Raw genomic sequence first — 14,288 nt, 5'->3', positions numbered from 1 at the left:
AAATTTAAGGTGATCGGCAATAATTTTCTGCACACTTCCATGAGAAATATTCAGTTCATTTAAGATTTTTGTCTATCGTTATGCGTCTGTTCGCATCAATGCATTCATTCACATGAGCAGTGATTTCTGAATTTGTTGCAGTTGATCATCTTTCCTCGCGCTCAGCGTCGTCAGTATCTGTACGTCCATTCTCAAACATGTTGCACCATTTTGTGATAGCTTGATATGACATTGCATTTTCACCATACACTTCATGCAACTGCCCATAAATTTCAGTCCAGTTTCACCTTTTTGCCGACAAAAAAACGAATCACTGCATGCATTTCCAATTTGGATTCTGTTTGCAGCTGTCGAGACATGCTTGCGACTGATTATCAGAAAAACTAAACTTGCCTCAGGGAAGCCGCTACGTCATGCGTTAAAGGTACATGTCTGAAGTGTTGCCACACAGTGTCATCCAAGTAGTCTTAGATGGAACATATTTACACAGTAGTGCAACAAACTTTCTGACTGACCTACGTATATAAAAAAATGAGATGTGTTGGTTGTTTGATTATTTAACAAATATTTCATTGGAGTATTGGCCAAAGGCTAGATTAGGTTAATTGGTTAAGGTAAAGCAACTCTAGGCTAACTGCCTATAGGGATGGATGCCTTCATGGATAACTTTTTAAGGGAAACTAGCTAGCATCCATGTTGAGCATGAGAAAAACCAACCATGCACAGCGAGCCCGTTTCCCACTATTCGATCTCAGGTTGAATTTCCATTGTGCAGCGACTTTACTGCTCGGCTGCTGGTGAGCCGTTTGCCAAAAGTGTTAGACCTTTAGAGAATATTTTCTGGGTAAAACTGGCTTTTATGTACATTAGCAGTGAAAAATAATTTTGAAATACCTATACATGCAATCAGTTTTATATATGCAGTGATAGACTGATGTCTGCAATCTGATGAGATAATTTTTTTAATCTTTGCATTTTCATGGTGTCCTTTAGACAGGGAGTAAGGCTTCATTTTAATATTTGCTAAAGATGATTTTCATCTATGTTTTAAGATTGTAAAAAAAATTCATCAAAAGTAATTTTCAGAATAGTTTGAGAAGAATTCTGTGTCAGTGTGCTATCATAGGCAATTTTCTTCTAGAACCATTGTTATATCCTTATATATATAAGGCTGAATTTTGCTTGATTTTAAGTTTTGAGATAGATGTACATATGTTCTACATATTAAATTTTGTCAACTACTTTAAAAAAATCTTTCATATTTTCAAAAGAGAGGGCAAATTGGGTATTTACATTTACATTGTAGTAAATCTCAGTTTTTTTTTTTTTTTTTTTTTTTTTTTTTTTTTTTTTTTCATCATCACAGTGATCAAAATGATTATCCAGGAATATTTTCAAAGCAGAATGAAGAAAATTGTTTATGACAAATTTTTCATAAAGTATCTTCTCATGTATCTTTTTATTTAAACTGTGAAATCTTCTGTTTGACAAAAAAAAAAAAAAAAATAGTGAATGGTACAAAATAAATTCATGAGACTGTGCTCTGATATTTAGAGAGAGATGGCATCTATTTGGTTTTCAAGTGTTAGATGAAACTTGTGTTCACCCAAATGTAGCAGAACTGATGAGAAGCGGAGTGTAGCCAGTGACTGCTTTGAATGGCAAAGGTGGACCACTCCTCTAAAGATGGGTGGTTACTCTAAAACAGGAAGGAAATGCTGATACAACAGTTGTACCACCGGCTTTAAAAAGTTAAAGTGGTGGTGACAATATTTCAGTTGGACTATCTGTGATTGGCGCAATGTCCTATTCACACGAGCGTAGATTTGCTGTGAAATGAGATAAACATAGTAACGAAAACGACACATGCGGAGTGGGCTCGAATTTCAATGGGATATTGCCCTCTTTTGCACAGTGACAGCTGCATGGCATCAGGATAAAGTCCTGCATGCCATTGTGAAAATCTGCTCAGTGGCAGCTTGTCCCGATTTCCTGTATGGGCAATAATGCTCATCCCTATCAAGCCAACATCATTCGCGAATACCTGGAAAGAGAAGACATTTCTCGTATAGAGTGGCTTTCGTTATTCCTCAACTTTAATACCATTAAAAATCTTTGTTATGCCCTTGGGCCTGCTGTCTCTGCACATTTGGAAATTGCTCTAATGGAGGAATGGCTGTTGCTGGGATGGTTGATTAACTCATTAAACGTATCGGCATTTGCTGTAAAGTTGTGTAGATATCCTGGATGGTCACATAGGTTATTAATGCAAGTTTTTTTTTTGTTTGTTTGTTTGTGTGTGCTTGTTTTTAGCTTTAAACATCAACTTGGTTAATGGCCCAAATGTGGCATCATATTATTTACGAAAATTAAATACTGTTTTCTTCTTTTGTATGTGATGCTAGTTTTATTTCATCTATACCCATATTTGCTACTTTCATGTACAAAATTCAGTGTTAATCAAACCTTTACTTTTCCATTTTCCTTGGTTTTACCATTCCATGCTTTACTTCTGGAAGCCAGTGTGTTTGTGCGGTAAGGTCTTAAATGTTAAAAGTTTTGGAGTTTATATATAATTCAAGTGTATGAAGGTTTAATTTTGGTTATGCTACATGTAGAAGTTCATTCAAACCAGAATATATTGACAAACTGAATGGATATATTGACAGAATATATTGACAAACTGAATGGATATATTGACAAATGCAGGATTATAATGAGTAAAGTTTAGAGAATTAAAATTTGTTTCTGATAATTTTTAATATTAATTTAATATCACACAAGCAATTATTTTAAAACTGTTTCTTCAGTAGTTTTATTATTATTTATAGAAAATTGCTCATTGAAATATATCTATATTGTTGTGTACGTACGGGTCCGTAATGGGATTGAATGTGCAAGTTCAATTAAAACAATTAATAAAATTTATTTTCATTACAAGAAATATAACAAAGCTTGAATTTTCCTCTGAGATATTCGTACAGGGCTCATACGGTCCTTGAGTCTTAAGGTTTTTTTAGAATCGATTTTTGCTCCTTTAAAGTCCTTAATTTTGGCCAAAATCAGCAGAAAGTCCTTAATTTTAATCATCTGAAATTTGTTTTATTTTTACGACTGCTGTTTTGAGTGTGAATTATCATTATGGAGGAATATTTTTGACAATTTACTGACAAATATGATTATCTTTTGAATGGGTTCATGGGTTATAATTTGTTTCTATTTGTAATATAAAGGGTGGGTTACTGGAGTTTCTGAGCAAGGAGTCAAACATAAGCATATCAAAATTATTTCATTTTTTTCTAGTGAAGAGCAATTAAGCAACTATCTGCTTTTGGAGATGTAAATTCTTTTATTAAATGGCTCTAAATTTGTCGATTTTAAGATTAATTTCTATCAAAAATTTTAAATTCGGAGATCTGGTAATTTTTCAACTTTTTTTTTTTTTTAAACATTATAACATAGATAAATTTAACTAAAATAATGGAAATATAGACTAGAAGAGAAACACGCTAATGTGACAATCAAAATCGTAAAAACAACCTTGTATATAGCGTAAGTATAATGAAACACTCAATCGATTTCGAGGGCAGCTAAAGGTCCCTCCTCATCAGGAGAAAGAAATACCTAGAAAGAAGAAAATAAGGGAGAAGGAATCTCAGAAACACATGGTCCTTATCAGCACTGCACGTGGTTATAACTGGATTTTTAATCAGAGTTGCACTGGCCGCCTACTTTTACTGAGCCAGGCTATCTGATCAAGCATAAAGGACAAGAAAAATTAGCGAAGTTAAAATAGGGAGCGAGGGGCAAATGCAGCTTCACGCTCAAAATCTGAACTTCAAATAATGGAAAGCAACCACTGAATGGATATACCCTCTGGTAGTACCAAACGCGAGGAGGTAACGCCATCTATTGGCAAAAATAACTGAATTAAGATAGTAGAATTTTAAAGGCATTATGAAGGACTGGATTGGACTTCAAATCATTAACTAAACCTGCTAAATCTTTGTGAATGTGAAAAGCCTCAAGAAAATCCAATTCACCTATGGAAGAAGCCTTTTGGATAATTTTTGCAGACCCAAAGTCAAATTATGGTTAAATGTCTTATAATCAATCCGCAATGAAACTGATTTTAGCACCACTGTATATCGTAAACCCTTTGCAGTTTGTTTTCACCCCGTGCCAAGTCATGCCACCCTGTTAAGCAAAAAATGGCTTCTTTTTACTATTATGTATTCCGCGCGCTTAAAGTTTGTTCCTCTGATTCTTTGCTTACCAATGAACTTAATTATTTGAGAGCAGTTGCGATTGACCGTGGATTTTCTCCCGTGATCATCAAAGAAGACATTCCACTGTTAGAATTAATGACGTTGTCGTGCTTCCATTTTATCCTTCTGTTAGCTATAAAATTGCACGGATTCTCCAGAAATTCAATTTTCAAGTCGGTTTCTCCCCTATTAATAAAATTCGCCCTTCGATTCTAAAAGATTGCGTTTCTGTCTTGAATTCTTGGGGAGTTTATAGTATATCGTGTCAGTGTGGTTTAAGATATATTGGCCAAACAAAAAGAGCGAAGTTTCGTATCAAGGAACATGAATCTTATGTAAGAAAAGGCAAAATTAACAAGTCTTCAATAGCGTATCATAGTTGGACATTTAACCATAATTTTGACTTTGGGTCTGCAAAAATTATCCAAAAGGCTTCTTCCATAGGTGAATGGGATTTTCTTGAGGCTTTTCACATTCACAAAGATTTAGCAGGTTTAGGTAATGATTTGAAGTCCAATCCAGTCCTTCCTAATGCCTTTAAAATTCTACTATCTTAATTCAGTTATTTTTGCCGATAGATGGCATTACCTCCTCGCGTTTGGTACTACCAGAGGGTATAAAAATCCGTTCAGTGGTTGCTTTCCATTATTTGAAGTTCAGATTTTGAGCGTGAAGGTGCATTTGCCCCTCGCTCCCTATTTTAACTTCGCTAATTTTTCTTGTCCTTTATGCTTGATCAGATAGCCTGGCTCAGTAAAAGTAGGCGGCCAGTGCTGATAAGGACCATGTGTTTCTGAGATTCCTTCTCCTTTATTTTCTTCTTTCTAGGTATTTCTTTCTCCTGATGAGGAGGGACCTTTAGCTGCCCTCAAAATCGATTGAGTGTTTCATTATACTTATGCTATATAGAAGGTTGTTTTTACGATTTTAATGGAAATATATTTAAATTACATTTAAGGAATAACATTAAAATAAAACTTTTTTATTTTCTTTTGCTATTATATCTTAAAGTGGCATTACTTTCCATTTTTTGACTTATTATATAGTATTTTGAATCTGAAATATAAAAGTAATAAATGCTATAAAGCACGGTTTGCAAAAAAACAGTTCATAGCAAAAGCAAAATAGCTATATAATTAATTTTTAAAAAATTCCTTTTAATTATTTCATGGTAAGAATTTTTCGCATGTCTTAGAATTATCAGAATATGACATTGATTTAAAACAGACAATTTAAAATTGCATGCTTTTTAAACTGTGAAATGTTATTAGATAGTGATTTTAATAGTGCTTTTTCAACAAATGTTCTTAAAAAAATAAATAAAATTTAATAGTGGTCATGTAAATCTGTAATGATTAAGGGTATTTAACTGCCTAATTTAATTATTTGTAACTAACCACTTACCTTTAAAAGTTATCTCTGCATGTTAAAGCAAATTATTGCCCTTCATTAATTCTTACTGTGGTCACAAGATGTAAAAATTAATGTAAAACTTATTCTTTGCATCTATGGCACTTAATATAATACAAAACAACGTATCACCTCTGGTGCATTAGTGGCTTATTGGAACCTTAAAATATATTAACTAGGTTACAATGCTGAGAACTACATGAAGCTATAATACTAACTGTGTCAGACAGATGGAGCACAACTAACTTTCAAAACTACATCAGGCTTTCAGGTTTATCCTGATCAACATATCTCTCTGTAGGCAAGCAGCAGCACGGATAACAGCCAATCTTCTGTTACAAATAATGCTGATTATGATTTTATTTCTGATTTTAACCTATGCCATTTGACATAAAATCTACCTGCTGTTTACTAAACCTCTAGACTAAGTATGTGGCAAAATGAGACATAAAAGGAAAAATCAACATAAAGCTAACCATTTGTAAAACGTAAATAAAATGTCCCAAATCTTCTTTCAAATATGTCCAACGTGTAAAATATTTAATGCTACCTGATAAATTTTATAAAGTGGATTTTATTCTCAATTTTTTTATAGTTATGTTTTTAAAATTATGTTTAATAAGAATGCATCCTACTTACGGATCTATTTTATTCTTAGAAGGTTATTACAAAAACGGAGTTCAGGCATAAGTTGATTGAAATTTAATTGAATTTATTCAGCCCCCATTTGCTGATAGATCCTTAATTTGTTTTCATTAATGGTCCTTAAAAGTACTTAATTTCCATGTGCAGAAATGTGTACGAAACCCTGTCGTACAGTATCACACAATGTAATCAGTAACTATACTTTACTAAAATGTTAAATAGAATGTAATCTACAGCACAGTGAAAGCTAATCTAATCAACAATAATTACTGCAGCTAAGTAAACAACTGAGCTGAAATGTTCTCTCTGGCTTTTTATAGCTTTTTAAATCATCCACACAAGACCCATTTCTGGAAAGCAAAAAAGAGTAGTTCCAATTTAACACCTGGAATTACTCTTTTTGCTTTCCAGAAATTTTTACTTCCAATTTAACACCTGGAAGACTACCATTCATTTTTTTTAAATATTAAAATAGTAAAGAAAAAATTTTTAACATCTGATATTAGTATTTACATTTTAGTTCAGCATCTAAAACAGATTTAAGAATTGTTTTTTCAAAATACAGAACATAGAATTATATATATATATATATACATATACATAAAACCCATCTGTTCAAGATAATAGTGTCAAAAGGTGGGAGGAAAACTTTCTGCTAAATTTAACTATCTAGAGTTCATTTAAAAAAAGTTTAATTCTTTAAGCATGATAGTACGTACTTTTCACCTGATTATATACATTTGCTACAGATGCTTAGAGCATATGAAGTGGAAACAGCTTCTGTTTTGCCAGTAGGTTTTGATCCCTCAGCCTGTGGGATGCGAAGTCAAAAATGCTATTGATCGCATCAGCTGGCTGTGAAATCCATTATGACAATATGTTGCAACCTAAAGGGATTTTGAAATGTGTATTTGGAAACATTTCTTGTGTGTTCAAAATACTATTGGTAATAGGTGGTGCTGATGCCCTTACCAATTGATCAGATATCTGATCCATGGATGTTTGTAAGTCTATAGTGTCTGACAAGGGTACACTCAAAATACAGGGTAATCTTTGGCTTACCTTGGATAGGAAGAGGATAGTCCTCTTGAGAGGATGGTGGTAGGGGTTAATAGTGGGAGATTCTTGTATTGTTCCCTTTTTCACCCAGTATTGTTCAAAATTTGGGCAGAAGCTTAATAGTTGATATGGCCTAGCAGTATCTATTTGCAGTTTAAATGTGATTCATCCAGTGATTATATATAACTGGTAATTATGCATAATCACCATCAAATTGATTTTTTCCCTTATTTTCTAACTCATAATGGTAAATGTGATAAAATAACTTCACGAAAATTCATTTGTAAAGTTTAGTGATCTCATGATCAAGATAAATGTGGTTATGCCACTTAGAGCTGTGTGCATAATTGGAGAAAACCTTTTTGGTCAATGGTATAAAGTATCGCATATTTTTTATGTCTAAATGAGATTAATCAGTACATCATGCTTTTATTTTATGTGAATGAGGCATTAGCTCATATTTGCTGAAGAGGTTTGAATCAGTGTAGTTAATTGTGTCCATAAAAGATGTGATCATTTACAAAATTTTTGCCACAACTACTAATGGCAGAATTGAAGTAGATCTCTGAAAGTTGTGCAAGACCTGCTGGCATATACAGATCATAACTCACTGTGATAGCTAGTGATAAGTCGTGGATTTATAGGCATTGTGCAAAAACCTAGATGCAGCCATCACAGTGGGGACATCCTTGATCTCTGATGTCCAAAATGCATAACAGGAGCATGCAAAGTTACGTTCGGTGTTTCCTTTTTTATGTCACCAGAATCACCATACCATTGCAAGTCTCATATTTTTCCGTTTGAAATTTCTCCACTCTTTTTCTCCTGCAATTTGTCTATTGTGACCGGAAAATGTTTTTGAGTTGTAAATGATGAAATTATACATACTTTATTAGCTTATAGCAGTCTCTAATACATTAAGATTTGAAGAAAAGTATTATTTGCAGCATAAGTAAGATGACATCATTTCAAATTCCAGAGTGGAACAAGATCTGTATATTATAATATATCCAGAATATAATAAACTGACCACAAGATTTCAAAACAATCTATTGTTATAAGATCCATTATCCTTTCAAAATTACAATAGATGTACTTTGAATTGCAGTAGTCATTAGTCAGTAAAAAGTAATTTAGTTTCAGTAATCCTAAAGGTGTCATTGATAACTATGGCATGAACGAGAGAAAAAGACTTTGTATTTATTCCAAATTGTGATGTGATGGAGCGATCATTAAAAATGATTTTCACGTGTTTTAAAAGTAGCTTCACTAAACTTTCAGTGCATTGAACTCTCTGAAAAGATGCACTTGCTCACTGAATTCCAACCATGACTGCACTTTCTAATACATGGTAAAGCAGAAATTTGTGCCATTCTGTGGTATAATATTTAACATTGTTGGCAGCACTAAAATTATACTACATTGAATGCCAACAGTCATTGTTAGTTTAAATAATGTTCTTACAATGTAACAATTGTTTTATGTGCAATTTTAGTCAATTAAAGCTTCATTTGAGCTTCTCTAGGAAAGTGATTTATTATATTTATAACACATTCCAAATTTTGAATCTTATTTGTGAGATCTGTTTCATAAATCACCTTTGAACAATTGGTTTTATTATCACATGACTGCATTAGAATAACAACAAATTAGTATATTCAAATTTTATTTGTGCAGTATTACTTAAAATGACTCGAATTTATGTATGACTTTTCTCCATGGAGACGAAAAGCTGTCAGTCTCAGATTAGGTTTGGCAGCACTAATTTGGTCACATAGGTACCAGAATAAGTGTAACCTTTTTCCTTCAGACATTTATCTCAATTAGTTGAGAGTTATCTTACAACAACAGATCAACTGTACCTGAGAATTATGTCAGATGTATAGCTGAAATTTCATTGATGAAGTGTTCATAAATGTTTAATGTCTGTAATGTGGTAGAAGAGTAACTGTGCTCTTCCTTTAATATGTGAATAACCTTTGTAATTATTGTCGTAAATGAGTCAGGCCATTGCTTAACCCCCTTGACATACAAATAAAATATGTGTCCAAAGAATACCCATTTAATTTAGGCACTCATGTGCAAGCTTAGAAACAGAACATCTTATTTTCAAATTTACATTGCTGTATAACAATAATATACTGTGCGGCATTCGCTGAAGACAGTTCTTGACATCTCGGAGATGTCAAAGTCCACAGTGGCACATGAAATCAATGGCATCTCTCGGACATCATTGTATGTCAAGGGTTTAAGTGACTTATTTGCTTAACTAATAGAAGTTTTGCCATATCAAAGCATTTGTTGATATAATAAACATTGTTTCATATTCATTATTATTCAAATTAAAATAATTTGCATTTCCTTATATCAGGAATTAAATTTTGTATGCATATTAAAAGAGTTTTTTCCTCTTATAATGTAGGCGCCAAATGGGAGCGTTTTCTCAGAAAACTCATGAGGAGGGCTCTTTGGAGAAAGGACCAAGTTTTTATAGTTTACGGGAAACAGATAATAGATTAAGTAGACTGAAAAAGTGTAATCAAAATAATAGTATGAAAGAGAATTTAAAAAGCATTGCTAGTATGTTTCCTTCTTTCATTTCTAATTTATGAAAATGTGTATGCATTAAATATGTCACTTACGTTATCTATATTAAAGTTCTGAATCATTTTACTATAAAAGTTGTGTTGGTGGTTCCCCTTGTAATAATATCTGTATATTTTCTTTTTATATTTTACCTTCCTGTCTAAAAAATGGGATGTATTAGACTGAAGTTAATCTTTTTCGTGCTTTAAAAACTTTTTCTGGACTAAGATGCATAGATTTGCTTATTTTAAAGTATTTCACTTCTTTCATACTTGAAGCAGATACACGACTTCAAAGTTAATATTTAACAGAATTTTGAACAACTTTATAAGCATTTAAAAATTGGTTATATATTAAAATTATTGCTGCTGATAGATCACAATTCTTACGGTATTTCATCATATCTAGTAGGTCATGAAATTTCCCACACTTGTGTTTTGGGACTTTACTAAGGAAATTTTTTTGCAGCAATGAATGAAATTAATGGAACTAATGGAACTTAAATTGTACAAACTCCTTTTGACTCCCCTAGTGTTTTTAAGCATAATTTTCCTGATTAAATTTTATTTAATGTGAATTTTCTTAATCTACTCTAGACATCTGTGGAACTTTTTATGAAGATTCAACTAATACTTAATCAGCATTAATATTTGTGTAATTTTATTTAATATGAAAGTATGATACATTGCTAAGATAAACCACACAATGGTATTATTTTATTAGTACATTAATTATTAATTTTATTTTCATTATCGTAAAGTACTTTGATAAATAATAACTTTTCTTCCCTACTCAGGAAAGAATAAGAAAATTACAAAATGAAATGAACAAAAAAGCAAAAGTTTAGCATACTTAATTAAAATATTTTATATCATCCTGATACATACTATAAATATTTCAGTAACCTGAATCATGTATTGTAAGGCTAATTTAAGTCAGTTTGTCATTCATTTGAAGTAACATCTGTCCCCAGTGCTAAAACCTCCAAAACTTGTGCTTTTCATACTTCAAGATTAGTAAATATGCTCTCATGTGATAGCTAAGCAAAGTGTAATGTCTAGCTTTATTTTAATATTCAGTACATATTGTACTGTTCATGGACATTTTTATGAAAATCTTTCTGTGTTTAACTTGTGTGCAACAAAATTGTAAAACTTTGATGTCATCTTGAAATGCGTTGGTGCTGCAAAGTGTATCTAAATGAATTCTTATATTATTTGCTAACTGTGGTTTTGTGTAACTTGTTTTTAAAAAACATGGCAGTTTCTTCTGCACAACTAGTTACACAAGTATGTATGCTTTGTTAGCAGCTTAGAGAACATCTGTATGATACTCTGTTCTGAACCACGTATGTTGCAGAATGTATTGTTTAGGATGTTGCACTAATGCTATTTTTAAGCCAAATGAGAGGCCTTTTTTTATTGGCTGTGTCCTTAATAAAATTACGAAAAGAAAGAATAGTAAAAAAATGTGTAGAAGGCTTCCCTCCACCCCCGGTGCTGTCATTGTTTTCAGTGTTAATAAGTTCTTGACACATTTATCTCATTTCTACACATGTGAGGAACACTGTTGTAGTATATGATGCATGAATGATTCAGTTTCAGAAGTAGTCTAAGGATTTTCGCAGTAGTAATAAGATTGCAAGAATACTTGGATAACAAAGAAAGAAAAGCAATCCGGCAAACTGCAAAGGATGAGCAGTCTCAAAGACTGAAGCACTACCCTTATCAAATAAATATGGTCTTCAAATGTTTACAGCCAGATAACTTCATTCCAGTTTTAGGATATATCTTAATATGTTTGAGCATGGTGATGAGAAGTTTAATAGATAATACAGAAAGTTTGATTATATGGTGCCAAATTAAACATAATCTTTTAAGTAATTATAATATATTTAAGTGAAGACCATTGGTACATAAAATGCATTTGGGTATTTTGCTATCACTAGGGTCATTGATATTATAGTTTCAAATTTTAATTGCTTCATTATTAATAGTGCATTAATTGTAAAAATTATACTTCGTGTGATAAAAGATGCAGAGCTCCTTGGTATTTAATTCTTCATGAATTCTTTTATTTCTTAAATGTGGTGGTGCATTTACAGGGTTCCGCAGAACATAGTTCCATACAGTTTGCAAGTTATACATGAATATGCCCAGACAGGGCAGATATAACATATAGAATAGGATATAAAATGCATTTATAAATGAGTACCTTATCAATAGATAAAATACTGTTTTGAGAAATTAAGGAGAAGTGTTTATCTATACACACTCAAAAGAATTATTGATAATAAACGTGATGTGTGCGGCCTATGTGATTGAATTTGTGAAGATCACCCGAACATAAGTGACTTGCTTATCTCAGGATAGAGGAGTTCTTAAGAATGAGATTTTATTTAGTTTCTTCTTGGTGAACATTACCACAACTGATTTCTTAGAATTGATTTAAATTTTCCATTTTGTTGACCAGGTCTCAAGTATCTGAATGTGAGTCTGTTTCATGACTGGACTAAGAAATGGATTTTATGCTATGTTTGCTATGTCATGGCATATATTGCAAAAGTGGTATTTGGTGACTGGAATGTCATTTGTGTAGATATTAAATAAAGTGTGTCCAAGAAGGGTACCCTTGTGCAGTGTTCACTAATGTAGCTCAATGGGTAGAATTCATGCCAACAAAAAAAAATGTGTCTACCTGCCAGGTAGGATTTAATTTTGTTTCTGAACGTATGTAAGAAATCCCAGGCTGCATATTTTGTATATGAGTGCATCCAGCCAGATGTGATTGAAAGCTTTGGCAAAATCAAGAAAAAGATCTGCAGTACATTTTTTGAAGGCCTTCAGAAATTATTTCTGCAACATGGTAGAGCGGGTTGGTAGTTGATAATTGTCTGATGCCAAACGTATGTAGAATTAGTATTTTTTTTTTTTTTTTTTTAAATCCAAGTAGTCTTTTATTCTCCTAAAAATGACCGCTTCCATGATTTTGCTTAATGAAAGGAGTATGCTGATTGGTCTTTAAAATTCAGGCACACTAGGTGCTTTATTCGCCTTCAGGACTGTTATTACCATTATCATCTTGCGAAAGTCAGGGAAATACAGATGTTCCAGAATGATGATGAATATTTTCATCACCCTGAATATGCTTTGCTTGGAACATCTTCATCATCTCATTGTATATGTTATCAATTCCAGAGCTCTTTTTAATTTGTAGGCATTTTCCTTTGCCAGGGACTTCAGATGGAAAGACCGGAGTAATGCTGTATGCACACTGTAGAGTATTGGTATGTGAAATTTGAAACAATGAGTTCTGTTGTAGTATCCCGAATTTTTATACGCAATAGATATTCCAAGTGCTGAGCTAAAAAAGCAGCTTTCCTAGTTTTGGTGTAATGGATCATAATGAGCCTTTAAAGAATAAAATTTTAATGTGTCTTTTCTTGAGCCTAGAAATTGCTTTCCAGATGAAACAATCAGCAGAAAGCAAATTGATGTAGTTAATCCTCTCTAGTTTACTTGAACATCTGTTTGAGACCTGACAGAGTTTTACAGCTGATTTAGATGTTTGTCGTCTGGATGTCTTTAGATATTTCCTCCTGATAGCATTTCTCTCCTTAACAAGTTTCTTCATTTCTTCGGAGCCTTCAGTTGTGTGATTTCTAACTTCTTTGTTGGAGCTGTCTTATGCGGCCAGTGATGAATTCTCTCAATTCTTTGATTAGACTTTCATTCTCATTGCCCAGACATACAGAGGCTGTTCTCGCACTTTTTAGACGATTTTGCTTTGCTGGAAGAAATTTCCACTTGAGGTTTTTTTTTTTTTTTTTAATTGCGACTAGACTTTTTGAAAGTAAAAATTATCGTCTGCTTCTTGATAGTTTGTTTTCATCCAAAGTGTCACTTTTAAAGAAGCAGTCATTGGAAGGCTATGTATGTATTCTTTCTCAACAAAATTATTCATATCTAGTTATTAAAAAACGTTAAAGCCATATTTTTTTAATACGTAAAGCTGCGATAAGTAATGTTGTCAACAGCAAAAGGAAAAAACGTCAAAATTTAGCTTCAAGTGAAAAAATTGTTGCAAATACATATCCAGGAAAAGCCGAATGTTTCAAATGCTGCAAAAGTAAGATCTATAATGTTAGAAGAAAAATCTGCCAAGTCAAAGGACGATTGCAAAATCATTAAAATACTCAATGTCAACTGTAAACAAAGTGATTAATGCTGATATGAATCTTAAAAAGGCAAAAAAAATATAATGTGCAGTCTTTCTTTTGACATATTGCCAAATGCAGAACATGCTGCAGAATTCTTAATG

The 14,288-nt window shown here is 32.5% G+C and overlaps 1 protein-coding gene across 3 annotated transcripts in view; it reads left to right on the top strand.

Annotated features, from left to right (window-relative positions):
- LOC118193236 (uncharacterized) overlaps window positions 1–14,288 on the top strand; it is a 144,393-nt gene that overhangs the window by 112,765 nt on the left and 17,340 nt on the right. For all 3 annotated transcript variants that reach the window (XM_085808613.1, XM_085808612.1, XM_085808614.1), the window contains exon 8: window positions 9,805–9,962. In XM_085808613.1, the coding sequence (XP_085664739.1) occupies window positions 9,805–9,962 (158 nt within the window). The remainder of the gene's footprint in view (window positions 1–9,804; window positions 9,963–14,288) is intronic.

This window comes from Stegodyphus dumicola, chromosome X1 (assembly GCF_044657685.1).
Source record: "Stegodyphus dumicola isolate Sdum_Otavi_A_Nest chromosome X1, ASM4465768v1".
Classification (NCBI taxonomy): Eukaryota; Metazoa; Arthropoda; class Arachnida; order Araneae; family Eresidae; genus Stegodyphus; species Stegodyphus dumicola.
The sequence above is the reverse complement of the archived record's forward strand: the minus strand, read 5'-3'. Positions and strand labels throughout refer to the sequence as shown.